The 18,226-nt window shown below is 35.5% G+C and overlaps 1 protein-coding gene and 1 long non-coding RNA gene across 2 annotated transcripts in view; one reads left to right on the forward strand and one right to left on the reverse strand.

Annotated features, from left to right (window-relative positions):
• The window catches only part of LOC125673829 (uncharacterized), a 109,750-nt gene that overhangs the window by 63,807 nt on the left and 27,717 nt on the right, over positions 1–18,226 (reverse strand). The window contains exons 11-16 of the mRNA XM_048910662.2: positions 13,562–13,688; positions 11,792–11,957; positions 10,194–10,320; positions 9,677–9,757; positions 6,921–7,096; positions 888–1,054 (exon numbers count right to left, since the gene is read on the reverse strand). Coding sequence (XP_048766619.2) covers positions 888–1,054; positions 6,921–7,096; positions 9,677–9,757; positions 10,194–10,320; positions 11,792–11,957; positions 13,562–13,688 — 844 coding nt within the window. The remainder of the gene's footprint in view (positions 1–887; positions 1,055–6,920; positions 7,097–9,676; positions 9,758–10,193; positions 10,321–11,791; positions 11,958–13,561; positions 13,689–18,226) is intronic.
• On the forward strand, positions 15,533–17,880 carry LOC130052621 (uncharacterized). The gene is made up of 2 exons (XR_008800979.1): positions 15,533–16,904; positions 17,195–17,880. It is a non-coding gene; the product is annotated as an uncharacterized LOC130052621 (long non-coding RNA).

The raw sequence follows: 18,226 nt of genomic DNA on the forward strand, positions 1-18,226 counted from the left end.
TCCAGATAATTTTTTACCACAAAGAGTATTTACCCCCTGATTTTCAAATCAATGACTATTTTGCTTTTCAGAAGACGTCAAAAGAATATTTTGTAATTTACTGATTATCTTTGCTGTTTTGCCACTAATACAGAATTGGATCATAATCATGTTACTGGGTGTCTGACATATTATATTTCAATACCTCAATGATAATAGGTAATTCGTATTTATATTATACTAAATGTATCACAAGTATGCATTACTTTGGGAGTGTAAAGCGTATGTAAATTCACTAATGCATAATTGTACGCATGATTTTCAACTTAAAATGCGTATCTGGTCAAATTAAACGAGTATTTACGCTAATACGCATCTTATCTGGAGCTCTGAATACAATTGGCTAACAGACCCTATTTTATGGAAACTCCAGCAAAATCTACTTGCTCCAAGATGTGGACTGGCTTTCAATCAAGAGACAATCACATTACCAGTCAGTAACTGAAGGGATCATGTGCTACTCGGAGTATGAAATTTTACCCTGCCACAAAATATACCAAATTTGTTCATGTACATGTACGTGCCACTATCCTGGTCACCCTAAATTAAAACAATGATATGGAAGAAGAACTAAATGCTGTAAACTGACAAAGTAAAGCATTTAACTACAAGATATAATTATACAAATATATTCTCTGGTAAGAATATGATAACTTGGTTTTTAACACCAGGCAAATCTTGAACAATCAATCTATATGTTAAGCCTGTCTTTTGGGGCAATGCTTTGTAACTCATTGCAATATCTGCACTGTCTTTCAAAATGTAAATTGTATAATGCATTAAGATTCTGAAATTAGGAATCAAGTGCAACACATTAAATACCAAGATAAAAAATGACTTTGACAAACTTTATCCCAGTAGGATTTTTTAAACAAGCCACAGGATTTGATCTCCAATGCAGACGGCCGGTTTTCCTTCTCCTCCTGAGCCATGGTGTACGCCGTCATCTCTACAGATTTCCGTCCATTGGCTCCAAACATAGTCTGATTGACATGACCTAAACCATCATAACAATCTGCAATCCAAACAGGAAGTACTTACTATTAACAGCCCAAACAGGAAGTACTTACTATTAACAGCCCAAACAGGAAGTACTTACTTTATAATTAACAATCCAAACAGGGAGTAATGAAAGAAATTAAAAGTGAGCAAGCTCACATACCCCATGCTCCAACATTGCTTGACAATGCCTCACACAATGAATAGTAATGCTTAGTATATGCATTACTGCAAGAACAGTACAGACGGGTTCGAAATTCTAAGTTCAAAAGGGGCATACCCCCCAGAAAAATTATTGAATCAGAATTTCTTGGGAATATGCACATCTACACAGTGTGTCCTTATTAACTACAAAGTTTCAAGAAATTCTGCTGAGCGGTCTCAGAGGAGATGCACTGACAAGAACAGGACAGATGGGTTCGAAATTCATATATATCTGAATCGAAAGTTTGTAGAAATGAAACTAAAAAATGAAATTCTTCTAAAAGACCTGATCAGTTAATGTTACAAAGTATTGGCTATGAAAAAATAAAGTCTTTTAAACCTGAAATACTTTTTATTTATTGTAAACTATATACATGCACGTATCAACAAAGTTGAAAAATATTAAATTCATGTGGTAAACAAATGATATTATCTGATGATTTTAGATCTTTATTTTTAAGCACTTGGTTTTTGAAATCACAAATTTCAATAACAAATATTTTTATTTCTTGTGTTCGCTTACCTCAAATTTTCTATCTCCAAAATGAAAAAAAATATTTGTAAAATAATTTCACCCTCTCAACTCACTTTTTTTTTGTTGTTGAAAATCCAAAAAACTATTTTCTAAATTGGTGTGACCTTAAGCTTAGTACATTAATTTTGATGGTTTTGGCCACTCTCCACAGGCCCCAGGGAAGCAGGGTCCATGAAATTCACAATTTTTGTTGCCCTTCACCCATAGATTAACATTAAAATTGGTTTAGCTGAAGAAGCTGAAAATTTTCAAACATTTACAAACAACAAATACATCAAATTTTAATATAATCTGTTCATCAATATTAAAGATATCCCCTGAACAGATGATGTCTAAGGACAGATGGACGGTTGGTCAGACAGACAAGGTGATTCAAGTATACCCCCCAAAAAAAAATGTACCAGTGTACCAAGTTTGATGTCTGTCTAGCAAAGAGTTCTCAAGATAATGAGAGGACAGTATATTCCTATGTCCAGTTTGACCCTTGACCTTTGACCATGTGACCTCAAAATCAAAAGGGGTCATCTTCTCCTGAAGATGTACCAGTGTACCAAGTTTGATGTCTGTCAAGCAAAGGATTCTCTAAACATTGAGTGGTCAGTATATTCCTCTTTCCAATTTGACCGTTGACCATGTGACCTCAAAATCAATAGGGGTCATTTAATCCTTAGGATGTACCAGTGAACCAAGTTTGAAGTCTGTTAAGCAAAGGGCTCTCAAGATATTGAGCAGACAGTATATTCCTATGCCCAGAGTAGATTGACCATTGACCTTTGACCATGTGACCTGAAAAACAATAGAGGTCCTCTTCTACTCATAACCAGCCCACAAATGAAATATCATTACGATCAAGAGAATGGTTGGTTCTCAAGATATTGAGCGGACAACATGTGGTCTACCGACAGGTGCAAAACAATATGCCCCTCTTCTCTGAAGGGGGGCATAATAATAGACCTTGTATTAACATTAAAACATCAAAAGATACGACTAATTTGGACTCATCCTAGAGTCAAAACCCTGGGTTGTAAAATTCCCCATTTTTTGTATATCCTATTCTGCTATTCCTAAGTATGCATTTAGATTTTATACAGTATCAGCAAACTTACACATAAATACATGTACTATCTACTAAGTTTGGCTCCACCCTGGCGTCAGAACCCCTGCTCTGGGGATCATCAAATTTACAATTTTGGTAAAAGACTACCTACTCTAAATATCCATTTAGTATCAATAACACTAAATAAGATGTTATTTAAGTGTTTTACACATAAACTCTATATAGTAAGTTTGGCTCCACTCTGGGATCAGAAACCCTACCCGGGGATCATGAAATTTACAATTTTGGTACAGGCCTTCCTGCTCTACATCACTATGCATTTAGTTTTTCTTAAACGTGTGGTTCTTGAAAAGAATATTTTTGAAAATTGGCCAATTTTGGGCAGTTTTTGCCCCCCCCCCCCCCCCCCCCCCCCCCCCCCCCCCCCCCTTAAGGCCCCTGGGATGCATGATTCCTGAAATTTTCAATTCATGTCCCCCTTATTCCAAAAATGCTTCATACCAAATTTGAAAAGAATTGAACTTATAGTTATCAAGAAGAAGTTAACAAGAGGCCCACAGGCCTTATCAGTCACCTGAGTACTAGTGAAAAGTTATCACTACTCCTAAGGGCTATGTGAAAAGAATTCCTGTTCTGAATATCTAAGTTAAATTTTAACATTCAGTAAAAGTAAAAAACAAGATGTGTTCTTACAACTTCAATGCCCTCATAAGTGAATACACTGATGAAAGGCTTCACATAATATAATAGGTGTATTAACATTGAAACATTAAAAGATATGACTAATTTGGACCCATCCTAGAGTCAAAACCCTGGGTTGTGAAATTCACAATTTTTTGTACATCTTTTTCTGCTATTCCTTAGTATGCATTTAGAATGTATACAGTATCAGCAAACTTACACATAAACACTATATACTAAGTTCAACCCCACCCTGGGGTCATGAAATTTACAATTGTGGTAGAGACCTTACTGCTTTACATCTTAATGCATTTAGTTTTTCTTAATTATGTGTGGTTATAGAGAAGAATATTTTTGAAAATTGGTCTATTTTGGACAGTTTTTGCCCCGCCCCTAAGGCCCAAGGAGTGCAAGAATCCTGAAATTTACAATTCATGTCCCCCTTGTTCAAAAGATGCTTCATACCAAATTTGAAAAGAATTGGAATGATAGTTATCAAGTAGAAGTTAAAAATGTCTATTGTTCACACATTTAATAACTGCACATTTTGGCCCCACCCTGATACCAAAACCCCTACCCCTGAGATCATCAAATTTACAATGTTGGTAAAGGACTACCTGCTCTTTCTAAATATCCATTTAGTTTCAATTTAGTATCAATAGTACTAAAGAAGATGTTATTTAAGTGCTTTACACATAAACACTATATATACCAAGTTTGGTCCTGCCCTGGGGTCAGAACCCCTACCCCAAGGATCATGAAATTTACAATATTGGTAGAAGCCTTCCTGCTCTCCATCACCATGCATTTAGTTTTTCTTAAACATGTGCGGTTCTTGAGAAGAAGATTTTTGAAAATTGGTCCATTTTGGGCAGTTTTTGCCCCATGGGGTGCTGGAGTCCTGAAATTTACAATTTATGTCCCCTTTGTCCTAAAGATTCTTCATACCAAATTTGAAAAGAATTGGAATGTTAGTTATCAAGAAGAGGTTAAAAATGTTCAATTGTTAACGCACGATGGACGACAACGAACGACAACCAATTGCAATAGGTCACCTGAGTAAACTCAGGTGACCCTCAGGTGACCTTATAAAAGTAGATAGAGTACAGAAATTAGAGAAGTTTGGTCACCAATGAAACTAAGTGTTACAATTTTTGTTAGAATAATTCAACGGTGACAAAAGTGAAATTTAATCTGTATCTTCTCGGATTAGATATCAAATATCTGTTTCATAAGTTAAAGCATTGTAGAAAAAATTCTAGAAAACTATATTGCCACAAAGTCTCATAAAAATAAATCAATGGTATGAAACTTAAAACTGATATGAAAACATATATACAAATGTATATCCAAATTGTGTTTTTCAAAAAATCACAGCGTCCGGTATAAAATATTAAAAGAAATAGAATAAACAGTACACAGCTAAAATTTTAACGCAACCGCTTTCAATTTATAATCCTTAGGCGTTACATTTTAAAATAGTTTTGAAATGGCCTGACGTCATAAAGGCGTCCTAACATTTCACGTACATAATGACGTATTTCCGTTTTATAAACTTTATACAGAAAATACTATTTTCCGACGAGAAAAAGAAAGACACTTTATTAAGACTTTAAAACCGGCTCTCAATAGCTCACTGTGAAATATGTTTACTGTTATTATCTATGACGTCATAATATGCTTAACGTAAAAACCTTTTCCTTTCATTCGTTTATATTTATATTACAAATCGCATTTTCCTCTATGAACCAACCAATTTCAGCGTGCGACACAATCCGTTCACATCGACTATGAACAGATTATGAACTAGCTTAAAGCACGCGACTGAGAGAGCGTAATGATTTGAAAAAATAGAACATCTGTTACAAAGATCTCGCAGGTCACACCCTTGGATTAAGATTGTAAACTTACGTGGATTATCATCCCAATCTTGCTGTCTCCTACCTCCAAAATACAGTGCACCTTGCAATGTTGATAAAAGGCAGGACGAGATGAAATGTGACGTCATGTCTGTGTTGACCTACGTCACAATAACTACTGTGACAGAGGCTAGGAGTTCGTTTTATGCAACAAAATAGAAGCAATGTAAACTAACGGTGTTTTAGCACATAAATATAAATATAAGAAATGAACATCACTTTTGAGCTGTTCATGGTCAATGTAACGTATTTACATTAACTTCTGGGATCGTACCTGGTCAATTCCAGGGTTTGGGGTATTCAACAATAACTAATTTAAACTAATTGGTATGATTTTAGTGGACTGCCAAAATATACAAATATGTCCTAACCTTATCTAGGTAAATTATAATCAAACAGAGAATCACTATATCAATCAGAGGCAAGCAACGATAAACTGGTAGTGCTAACTAACAAAATGTAGATCTAGAGCCCAGTCGCCCTCGGATTACCCCATATACTGTAGGACGCCTTATTCAGGACGGACAGTATATGTGGTAGCCCTTCAACCACTACACTCACTGTAGGATGCCTTATTCAGGACGGACAATGAGTATAGCGGCCTGGACGACGGTCTGTTCAGCCAATGCGGACGACACCAAAAAAGAATTATGGCTAGCCTCCTTGCTGGAGGTCAACCTCTTCGTGGCAGGCCAGACTTCTAATGGCCTTCCAAATTCACTCTCTAACTGTAAGAACAGGCGAGGAATTATCTACCATGAATACTTTATTAGTACCCATACTCTCGTCCTCTCAACTTGGCTGGGTCTTCTGTCTGAATGACACTGACGACTGCGGAGTCTCGGTATTTATACACAAATTAGATCACGTGATGGAAAGTGACTAATTGAGAACTCCGCATGGTCGTACCTCAAATATCCGGAATCATTACAGTCAATATGAACGGATTTGGATTTGAGGCAAATTTTCTGTGAATCGCTAACGCGATTCACAGAATTTGCCTCAAATCCAAATCCGTTCATATTGACCATGAACAGCTCAAAAGTGATGTTCATTTCTTAAATGACGTCGTTATGTACGTGAAATGTTAGGACGCCTTTATGACGTCAGGCCATTTCAAAACTATTTTAAAATGTAACGCCTGAGGATTATAAAATGAAAGCGCTTACGTTAAAATTTTAACTTTGTGTACCGTTTATTCTATTTCTTTTAATACAAATGTATGTATACACATATATAGAAAATCGCATAATTTTTTTTACCTTCCTAAATCAAAGCATGATGAAAAATAAGTCTTGAAAACTAAGTTGTGACAAATGGACAGATGGATGGACAGAGTGAAAACTAGCAGTCTACTGGTGAGGACTGAAAACTAGCAGTCTACTGATGGGACTAACATCGGGGGGGGTTTGTCATGCACTGACTGGATGGCATAAAACTGGAGTGTCTTTTCCCTTCTGATAATTACTGTATCTAATATACTAACCTCGGTTGTAGTCATCACTGTACCTCAGTACACATCTATCACAGAAGTCGATCACAGACTCCCCGTGGGGAACCCCAGCACAATCCTTACACTCATCCTCTCCATCACACACCCCACATTGATCCTCCCCATGGGTTTCATTTAGTGTTGTATTACCCAGCACACAGTAACCACACCTGGAAAAATGATAGGGACACTTTTACCATATTCTACGCAAGATTATAGTTCTTATTGATGTCATTACATTGTATACAAGAAACCTACTGATTCTGTTTATTACAACTTGACAATGATATACGCATTTTGCATACACAAAGACATTCAGGTAAATCTCGATGGCTTGAGCTTTGATTTTTCAGAGTTCTTGATCTCTCGAAGTGAAATCATTGTCCTGAATTTTTTCTCTATGACTAAGCAAATCTATGCTTGATGTCTCAAACTTTTGATCTCTTGAAGTGAAATTTAACTGGGTCCCGTTACATATTTCATAATTTTTCTTTCTTCATGTGGTGGTAGCATAGACACATCATTACTCCAGCCTATAATCATATCTGCTTAGAGCTTACCTGGATAACAATCAATGCCTGGGGTTAGCTTGGTAGTGCTTACATTAACTGTGCTACTGTTTGGGGTGGAGAGGTCATTGTTTAATTGGTCAGTGTTAACTCTACATCTGGGCTTCTGTTTGGGGTGGAGAGGTCATTGTTTAATTGGTCAGTGTTAACTCTAATCTGGACTTCTGTTTGGGGTGGGGAAGTCATTGTTTAATTGGTCAGTGTTAACTTTACATCTGTGCTTCTGTTTGGGGTGGAGAGGTCATTGTTTAATTGGTCAGTGTTAACTCTACATCTGGGCTTCTGTTTGGGGTGGAGAGGTCATTGTTTAATTGGTCAGTGTTAACTCTACATCTGGGCTTCTGTTTAGGATGGAGAGGTCATTGTTTAATTGGTCAGTGTTAACTTTACATCTGGGCTTCTGTTTGGGGTGGAGAGGTCATTGTTTAATTGGTCAGTGTTAACTCTACACCTGGGCTTCTCTTTGGGGTGGAGAGGTCATTGTTTAATTGGTCAGTGTTAACTCTACATCTGGGCTTCTGTTTGGGGTGGAGAGGTCATTCTTTAATTGGTCAGTGTTAACTCTACATCTGGGCTTCTGTTTGGGGTGGAGAGGTCATTCTTTAATTGGTCAGTGTTAACACTACATCTGGGCTTCTGTTTGGGGTGGAGAGGTCATTGTTTAATTGGTCAGTGTTAACTCTACATCTGGGCTTCTGTTTGGGGTGGAGAGGTCATTGTTTAATTGGTCAGTGTTAACTCTACATCTGGGCTTCTGTTTGGGGTGGAGAGGTCATTCTTTAATTGGTCAGTGTTAACTCTACATCTGGGCTACTGTTTGGGGTGGAGAGGTCATTGTTTAATTGGTCAGTGTTAACTCTACATCTGGGCTTCTGTTTGGGGTGGAGAGGTCATTGTTTAATTGGTCAGTGTTAACTCTACATCTGGGCTACTGTTTGGGGTGGAGAGGTCATTGTTTAATTGGTCAGTGTTAACTCTACATCTGGGCTACTGTTTGGGGTGGAGAGGTCATTCTTTAATTGGTCTGTAACTCTACATCTGGGCTTCTGTTTGGGGTGGAGAGGTCATTGTTTAATTGGTCAGTGTTAACTCTACATCTGGGCTACTGTTTGGGGTGGAGAGGTCATTGTTTAATTGGTCAGTGTTAACTCTACATCTGTGCTTCTGTTTGGGGTGGAGAGGTCATTGTTTAATTGGTCAGTGTTAACTCTACATCTGGGCTTCTGTTTGGGGTGGAGAGGTCATTGTTTAATTGGTCAGTGTTAACTCTACATCTGGGCTACTGTTTGGGGTGGAGAGGTCATTGTTTAATTGGTCAGTGTTAACTCTACATCTGGGCTTCTGTTTGGGGTGGGGGTGGGATGGAGAGGTCAATGTTTAATTGGTCAGTGTTAACTCTACATCTGGGCTACTGTTTGGGGTGGAGAGGTCATTGTTTAATTGGTCAGTGTTAACTCTACATCTGGGCTTCTGTTTGGGGTGGAGAGGTAGTTGTATTGTTGAGTGTGTATTGCATATGAAGACCAGAACGGAATGCATACGTTGTAAGCCTAGCAGTGCTTACAGATTCAATATAACCATTTTTTCGCAGTTTATCTGGGTCTCTGCTCAACTGCTTTTTGAAAAAGTACATGGACAAAGGCTACTGGAGGTTTCTTGTGCCAACAAAAAAATATCCACATCATTTCCCTCATACCTTCTTTCAAAAAATTGAAAAAAGCTCAGTCTAAATCCTTTCTCCTGACAGCTAGTACACCCTTAAACGGCACAAAACACCATAATGCAATGTTATTTACAAGCTGTTAATGTGATAATTGGCTTTTGTCAATAAATCTAATCTGTTTATGAAATGGCTAACAACTGTTTTCAAACCTTCTCGCTCAAGGTCCCATATAATGGCGTATAAAATATAGAAGTAAATATGCATATCGCAAGTTTTCAAACTTGAAAAATACGCATTGCCAAAATGTTTTATTTAAAATACATGTAAAGCAGTTTAAGCATAAAAAGAATCGATTTTGCTAAAAAAAAAACAAAAAAAACCAAAAACTAAAAAGTTTAAAAACATGAGATGTGTCCTTTAAGTGATCCTTTCAGAATTGTATTTATATCTAGTGTAGTATCTGATTTATATGCTTGTGAAAGAGCAGTGAATATGTGGTCATAGAAAGTATCACTAACTTGTTGATATAGGCATCACTGTCAATCTGTCCATCACATTCCTGAAATAGGGTCATCAGCTGCTGTAAATCCACATTATTTCTGAAAAATAGTGTAACTGTTTCACAAATGACCACAGTTGATAGAATTTAACTAATTAGAACTCTTGTTATTTATTTGTTTAGTAATATATGCTAAGATGGGCCATTTTTCAATGTTCTGTATGTCAGTTTAATGGGTTTTTCTTACATTTATAATCTACAAAATAATCTCTTATGATTTTTTCAAAACTTTTCAGGACAGTGCAACAATTCTGTAAACATTACTTTGTAGTTCAAACTAAATTAACAGACTTTCAGGTTTCTTTCTAATCCAGAAATTTGTGAATTAGATGATAGTTTCTCTGCAAGTTTACACAGAGAGAGAAAGACTAAATGAACTAAGGATATCAAATGATGCCTTTACTGGTGACCATCTCTGAAGGGGAGCACCTGTTGTCACATAAACAAATGACAGTTTGAAATCCATGACAACCTACGGGAGACACATGTTGAGAGTACTGTCAAAGTAGTTGAGGCCACACTGTCCCCTACAGTCCATTTGGTGGTCCTTAGTCCGCCCTGTGTCACCCTCCGTGCAGTCTCCACAGGAATCTATAACAGCTCCTGTAAATCAAGGCATAACTATCACAGTCCAATTTCTCATGTCAAATTCTTAATGTTCTTTGCCATTTGAATTCACAAATTCAGGCCACATTGTTCACCTGAGCCTCCTAGAATGTACAGAAATCTTACTTATTATCCTAAGAATTTTCCCGTACATTCCTATTTAAAACTTTGAAACCCTATTATGGTCCTTCCTTGGCGTCAAGGGTCATGGTGTGAAAATCTTGAAACTACATAATATGAGGATGCTTACAATTATTAATTCGACAAATTGTATTGTTCTTCATCAGGAGGTTTTTAAAGAATTTTCCTTTATATTCCTATGTAAAACTTTGAATTTCAATGGTGATCATGGCTTGAAGAAAGTTGAAAATCATAATTTAAAGATGTTATACAAATCTTGGCTTTTCTGGTTCAGTAGTTCCTTAGAAGACTACATTTAAATACTAAAGAATTAGACATCTTTGTGGGGTCAAATTTGTGCATTTTTAGAAAAAGCATGTTCTTGGAGACTGGATTTCATTGTTGAGGGTTATTATTTTTCTAAGTTGCTTTAATTTCTCAAATTCGTGGACTGGAGGATTTTTTATGAACATTTCAGTTTCTCTTGGTCATAGACTGAAGGATTTTTTTATGTTCAACTTACATTAATTTCTCCTGTTTATGGTCTCAAGGATTTTTCAATTGCCAGTTGTTTCAGTTTGAGGTTTTATGTAATGTTTCAGTTTGAGGTTTTATGTAATGTTTCAGTTTGAGGTTTTATGTAATGTTTCAGTTTCTCTTGTTTGAGGTTTAATGTTGTTTCAGTCTCTCTTGTTCAAGGACTGGAGGATTTGAAAATGTGTAGGCATATGCCCATGCAACAAAAATTAAACATCCAGATAATTTCAGATTATGAAGTGTCTAATCTCCATTTTGTATACTTTTTAAAAAGTTATGACCAAAGATAAAGCCACATAGACTAAAAGCAATACTCCTTAGCATAGAAGCAAGTTTTTTGAAAATTCACAATATTAATTGTACAATGTCTTAGATACAGTACATTTTTCTTTGACAAACAAGAGCTAGTTGCTGTAATAAGACAATAATACCCACACGTGTTCATCTTTATATATACTTTCAGTCATACTTGCATAACTAGCTAAGAAGCCACAGACAATAGTTACCATATAACATACCCTATACCACAGGCAATTATATCGCTTACTATTACTATAGTCAATTCTAATCCAAGCCTGTGCCCTATACCATACATATTCTTGCTGCATGTTAAGATGCATTGAATATTTTGTTGGGCAAGTGCCCCTGGGTCATCCCAACCCCATAATTTTTTTCATTGTTCTAATATCTTTAAAATGGTTTAGATCCAACCCTTAAAGCAAATATATTCTTGCACATGACACAATGCGCTGAGCACAAAGGTTTTGTTCGTCATTTCTATCTCTTTCACTATATGTCATGTACAATATACCTCCACTAAGTTTCCCACTGCAGTCCACACAGTCATCATGTCCACCACACACCCCACATAGATCCTCCACCAGCTGTGATCCAGCCTGTCCGTCACAACCAGCCTTGTTGATGAACAGAGGGAGGACTTCCTCCGAGTAGGCGCTGTTACCTCCTTCTCCACACATCTACAACCAATCTTAATGATTACACACAATCTCTACTCCACACATCTACAACCAATCTTAACAATTACACACAATCTCTACTCCACACATCTACAACCAATCTTAACAATTACACACAATCTCTACTCCACACATCTACAACCAATCTTAATGATTACACACAATCTCTACTCCACACATCTACAACCGATCTTAACAATTACACACAATCTCTACTCCACACATCTACAACCAATCTTAATGATTACACACAATCTCTACTCCACACATCTACAACCAATCTTAATGATTACACACAATCTCTACTCCACACATCTACAACCAATCTTAATGATTACACACAATCTCTACTCCACACATCTACAACCAATCTTAACAATTACACACAATCTCTACTCCACACATCTACAACCAATCTTAATGATTACACACAATCTCTACTCCACACATCTATAACCAATCTTAATGATTACACACAATCTCTACTCCACACATCTACAATCAATCTTAACAATTACAATCTCTACTCCACACATCTACAACCAATCTTAATGATTACACACAATCTCTACTCCACACATCTACAACCAATCTTCACTATTACACACAATCTCTACTTAATATATCTACAACCAATCTTCACTACTACAAACAATCTCTACTCAACACATCTAAAATCAATCTTTACTATAACCTCCTTCTCCACACATCTATCATCAATCTTTACTATAACTACCTTCTCTACACATCAATTTTTACTATTACCTCCTTCTCCACACATCTACCATCAATCTTTACTATAACCTCCTTCTCCACACATCTATCATCAATCTTTACTATAACCTCCTTCTCCACACATCTACCATCAATCTTTACTATAACCTCCTTCTCCACACATCTATCATCAACCTTTACTATTACATCCTTCTCCACACATCTACCATCAATCTTTACTATAACCACCTTCTCCACACATCTATCATCAATCTTTACTATTACATCCTTCTCTACACATCTACCATCAACCTTTACTATAACCACCTTCTCCACACATCTATCATCAGTCTTTACTATTACCACCTTCTCCACACATCTACCATCAATCTTTACTATAACCTCCTTCTCCACACATCTACCATCAATCTTTACTATAACCTCCTTCTCCACACATCTATCATCAATCTTTACTATAACCACCTTCTCCACACATCTATCATCAATCTTTACTATTACATCCTTCTCCACACATCTACCATCAACCTTTACTATTACATCCTTCTCCACACATTTACATGTATCTTTACTATTACATCCTTCTCCACACATCTACCATCAATCTTTACTATAACCACCTTCTCCACACATCTACCAATTTTTACTATTACATCCTTCTTCACACATCTAACATCGATCTTTACTATAACCACCTTCTCCACACATCTATCATCAATCTTTACTATTACCACAGAACAAGTGTTCAAATGACTGATCACTCATTATTATCTACATTGTTGGACTTTGATAAAAATAGAAAGTTACTTAGAAAATATAAAAAGGATAATTTTAGAATTGATATACAATCTTGGAAGCTAAGCCTGGTTTACTTTCATCATTCCTGAACACCTGTGGACCTCGACCTGTGACCTCTCTCTGGACACCATGTCACTGCCGTCCCAGGCTAGGCTGTACAGTTTGGTCTTCTTTAATGCCTCCCTGGTGGACCACAGATCACTACAATAAACAGATAAGCTTTATTTCCAGTCAGCAAGTAATGTATGTACAACATGGAAAAACATATTATAAGCTCTACACCGTTTCTGACTGACATAAACGATCGACACAGCTGTTGTATAATCTTATAACAATGAAGGAAGATATTTGTACAATTCTACAATACATATACATGTATACAGTACCTTTTCAGTGATGAAATATTTGTGTCACAAATTCATTTTATTTTGTGTTTATATTCATCATTTTCTTGCACTGTAATATGTTCACATTTTAATCACTTAATAATAAACTTAATTTTGCACTCGTCAAAAATAAATTATAAGCGAAATGAATAGAAACAATTACATAATTAATCTATCAATCATTAACTCTCTCTCTCTACCGTATCGGTCAATATGACCGATAGCGCGTAAAAACAGGGCTACGCAAAAGGAGTGTCTATAAATCTTTGAAACTACGGACGTAATATATATGTTTTATATATCATATTTTTGGAAATTTTCTATATTTTTTAACTATGCAAAAATCGATTGAATAAATAGAGCCATTAAATTTAAAAAAGCATTTAAAATGAAAGATGACTTCGTCTAAATATGACGCAACGCTTTGTCGCAAGGCCATTTCCCCCCTCGCTATGATTTTTTTTATTTTCCCTATGAATGCAATATTTTTTATATTTTTGAGAAGCATATATTCCCTGCTTTCAGTACATATAAAAATTATTTTTAATGCCTGGCAAAGTTATAAGAAAATAGCATTTTTTTGCACATATACGTTGTTTTACGATTTTATTTCTCAATGTTTAAACAGATCGGCGTTTTATCTATATTTATATATGGAAATAGGGGAAAGTAAATACATCCTGTAAAAGTAGAGGAAATGTTCTTTTTGATGGACCCTTACTCATATTATAATTCTCTGTAGTTTTTATATTACAATAAAATGAAATTGGGACATGCTGCGCGGTTTTCTTAAAAATTAACGACAAATCGACGTCGCTAACAGCAATCGACGCGCGTCGCACAATAAAGTGGTGAAAACTATTTGTATTGTCCTTTTTTTAGTAAATTCAGTACCTGTTGATACACTAAAACAACATACATACATGTATGAAATAATCAGCCTGGTATCTCTGCTTTTTTTTTTAAAAAAAAGAAGCATAAAACCAATATTGGTTTATAACAGTTACCCAACCTACATGTAACTTCATAAAACACCTATTGAGAATGTTACATCGGCAGATTGAATTTAAAAAAGATTAATAAAGTACTTCAAATTCAGATATAAACGTTATATTTGTTCGGAATAGTAATATTTTTTTTCTCTGCCAAAGAAAGAAAACAAAAAAGAAGTTCGCCTATATATAGCCTGTATACTTTTATTTTTCCGTGATCCGGATCGCGGGCCTCGCGGGGTTTTCTGAAAGTGTGCACGGAGAACACACGTGTTTCCGTTTCCAAACAAACACAGCTTCACTGTGACTGTCACAGCGAACGTTTGTATTTTACATCTTTAAAACGACCTGATGTCAGAAGAAGAAGATGCCCTGGATCCCCTGTTGCAGGATGACCCAAACAATCATGCATTCAGTATAAATACGTACATGTAAGTTGATGTAGCCACATAGGCCGACTAAAATGGGGAAAAAATGCGGTTTTGTTATGAAAAATTCACGATTAATTAACCGCGATTTGATGCCATGCTTTGTCGTTTCATGAAAGAAAATATTTATATTTTATGATATCTAAAACAAGTGAATAACACCCTGTCCGGGTCCGGCAGTTTGATTTACACCCCCCCCCCCCTTTTCCCCAGAATTATCTCCTTACCTGACGCGCGAGTGTAAGAAGGAGATGTATTTAGTGTATAATGGGATAGGGTGGTTTTAATCACACTGGGCATTCACGACCGCTGGTGAGAAGGCTATTTTCCAAGTTTTTTCCATGTTTATAAAAGAAATTATCTTTCTATGAAAAGAAAACACAATCTGTTAGGAAAACACAATTTGCATTATCGTAATGATAGAATTTATTATCATAATTTGAATTATTTTCTTTATTCTGTAACAGAAATAAAAACAAAATGTGTGTTTGGGCCAAAATGGGGGTGGGTTAACATCAATCAAAGTCTGATTATGACAGGCTAATGAAAAATCATATTGATTTCTCTTTTATCCAAATGCATGTATTTTATATACACTTAGTAGCTTATGACCATAAATTACATGTGATCCATACATACTGGTACTTGTATGCTATAACCTGATGGGCAAGTGTCCCCTTCTTGCCGGCCTCTTCCGTGGCCGAGTGGTTAGAGCATTGCGTATAATATATGCTAGGCATAATGCAGATACCTACATGATACATTTTTTTTCATTACACACTCTGCTACTCTCGCAATGTATAATAAAATATTCGATTCATTTCTAACACATGTATGCAATCCCTTACCTTATCTTTAAATAAATTTGAGTAAATAAATTTAAGTGCGAAACTGTTCCATGCTACCGTGAAATAGATTTTGCTTTTTAAACATAAACCAACAATTCTTAATTGTAATTTCTTTTCTTCTTTAAAAAGGGTATTGACATCCCAATATTTAGTGGGAAGTTCCCAGGTATCATCCGCTAGCGACAGTCTACTGACAAATCCAGACATGCATTGGAAGGATGCTGATGTGGAGGACACAGGAACACCTGATCCCAGAACTGTGGCATTTCATTCGGGGTGACAACCTGGCTTTCAGTTGGTATGACTCTTTGAGGTTGAATATAGGGTTTAATCAGTATAAATTTGATTAACATTCAAATAAATCCAGATAATACATTCACAATTGGAATCATGGCATTATGGTACACTGATATGTGTGTACCATTTTACTGGGTTTTTTTTTTTTTTTTTTTTTTTTTGCTGCATAACTAGGGATCGTATACATACAAAATGAGACAATTTATAATTAGTTTCTAATTATAAGGTATGACACGTTTTAAGGTATGGTGGCCAATACTGATTTTATTTGCAATTTTCTTTCAGATATGGGACTCTATTATTCGGAGAACTGCAGATTTTATGAAGCTGTCTTTGACAGAAGATTTTGTTTTCTCTATCTGTGTTGCCACCAACCATTATGCTGAGATAGTCATATCTAGGGGGAAGGGTTGCCATATACTTCCCAAGGAAGTTTGCAGCCTCTCACTGAAGAGGAACTGTACAGGTATTACTAGTTTTAAAAACCGATATTGTGGCAGTGATTTCCAGTTTCGAAAGAATAATAAAATGCATAGTAAAAAGATTACCTTTACCAAAATTAATCTGGCTGTGAATGTAACTCATTTATTAAATGTGTACTACAATTACTTCTGATAAAATTTCATAAGTAATTAAATGCATACTTTTCAGAGGGCCTTGATTATCGAAAACATTTACAGAGCCAATTTGAGTATTCAAAAGCTTTGACAATACATTAGTATTTAGGACTAAGTATTAAGAATTTTTTTTTTCCAGATTTTTGTGCATTATCTTATACACGCCTGCTGTGAAGTTCCAGTCGATAGACAGATATTGGTCAACGCATGCCCCTGTCGGAACAACTCGTTATCAAGAATTATGTCTAGAAATAGGTTTCAAGAGGTTGAATATAAAAACATTTTTGTTAAATATGATGCAAGTACATTTAAATCTAGTGATTGAAAGTAAGTACTTGAACATTCGTTTATGTTGAATTTGGAGAGGAAAAATAGTTAGTACTTTTTGATAACATTTGATAAGGTGTTGTTGCTTAGCAACCAAATATAATTGAATAAAAAATAGATTATTTTAGATTAACAATAATTGAAAGATCTTTGTTTTAATGTTGCAATACTTATTCTATTTAATGGAACATAATGGCAAAACATCATATTATTAGAAAATGATGGACAAGTATATAAAGTACGAAGTTTCCATTTGATGACCTTTGACCTTAATTCTCTTGACTATATTTTTTGTTAAAAACCTTTTAAAATGATTAAGATCTATTTAAAGATTATATTTTTAAAATAATGTGACATTTACTAATCATCATGGATTGTAATTACGTTTAAATTGTGTCGAATGGATGCAGAAAGGCAAATTATGGTCAAAATTGTACTATGAGTGTTGTTACTTAGCAACCAAAAATATTTGTTTGTCAATAAAATTGATTAGTTTGATTTTGTTCTTTTTGTAGTATATTAAAAGGCACATTAGCTCATATATTTAGAATTTCCTATTTTTGACTCTAATCTAGTGAGAGGGGTCGTAATATATATATTTCAGAGAAAAAAGATTGCAAAAATGTGCACTTATATGACCTTTGACCCCGTAGACCTATTTGAGGTCATGGGATACATTGCCAAATTTTATAAGAAATTGTTCCCTGTCCAATTCCTAACAAAATTACATGTCATATGCCTACCCCAAATCGTGATCCATGCAGATTTAAATCGACTTAAAAATACTGTCATTTAGTCTTTAAAAACCTCTAAAATGTGCCGGTAGAGAAAGGGTTAATATACT

Source organism: Ostrea edulis, chromosome 3 (assembly GCF_947568905.1).
Source record: "Ostrea edulis chromosome 3, xbOstEdul1.1, whole genome shotgun sequence".
NCBI classification, from domain to species: Eukaryota; Metazoa; Mollusca; class Bivalvia; order Ostreida; family Ostreidae; genus Ostrea; species Ostrea edulis.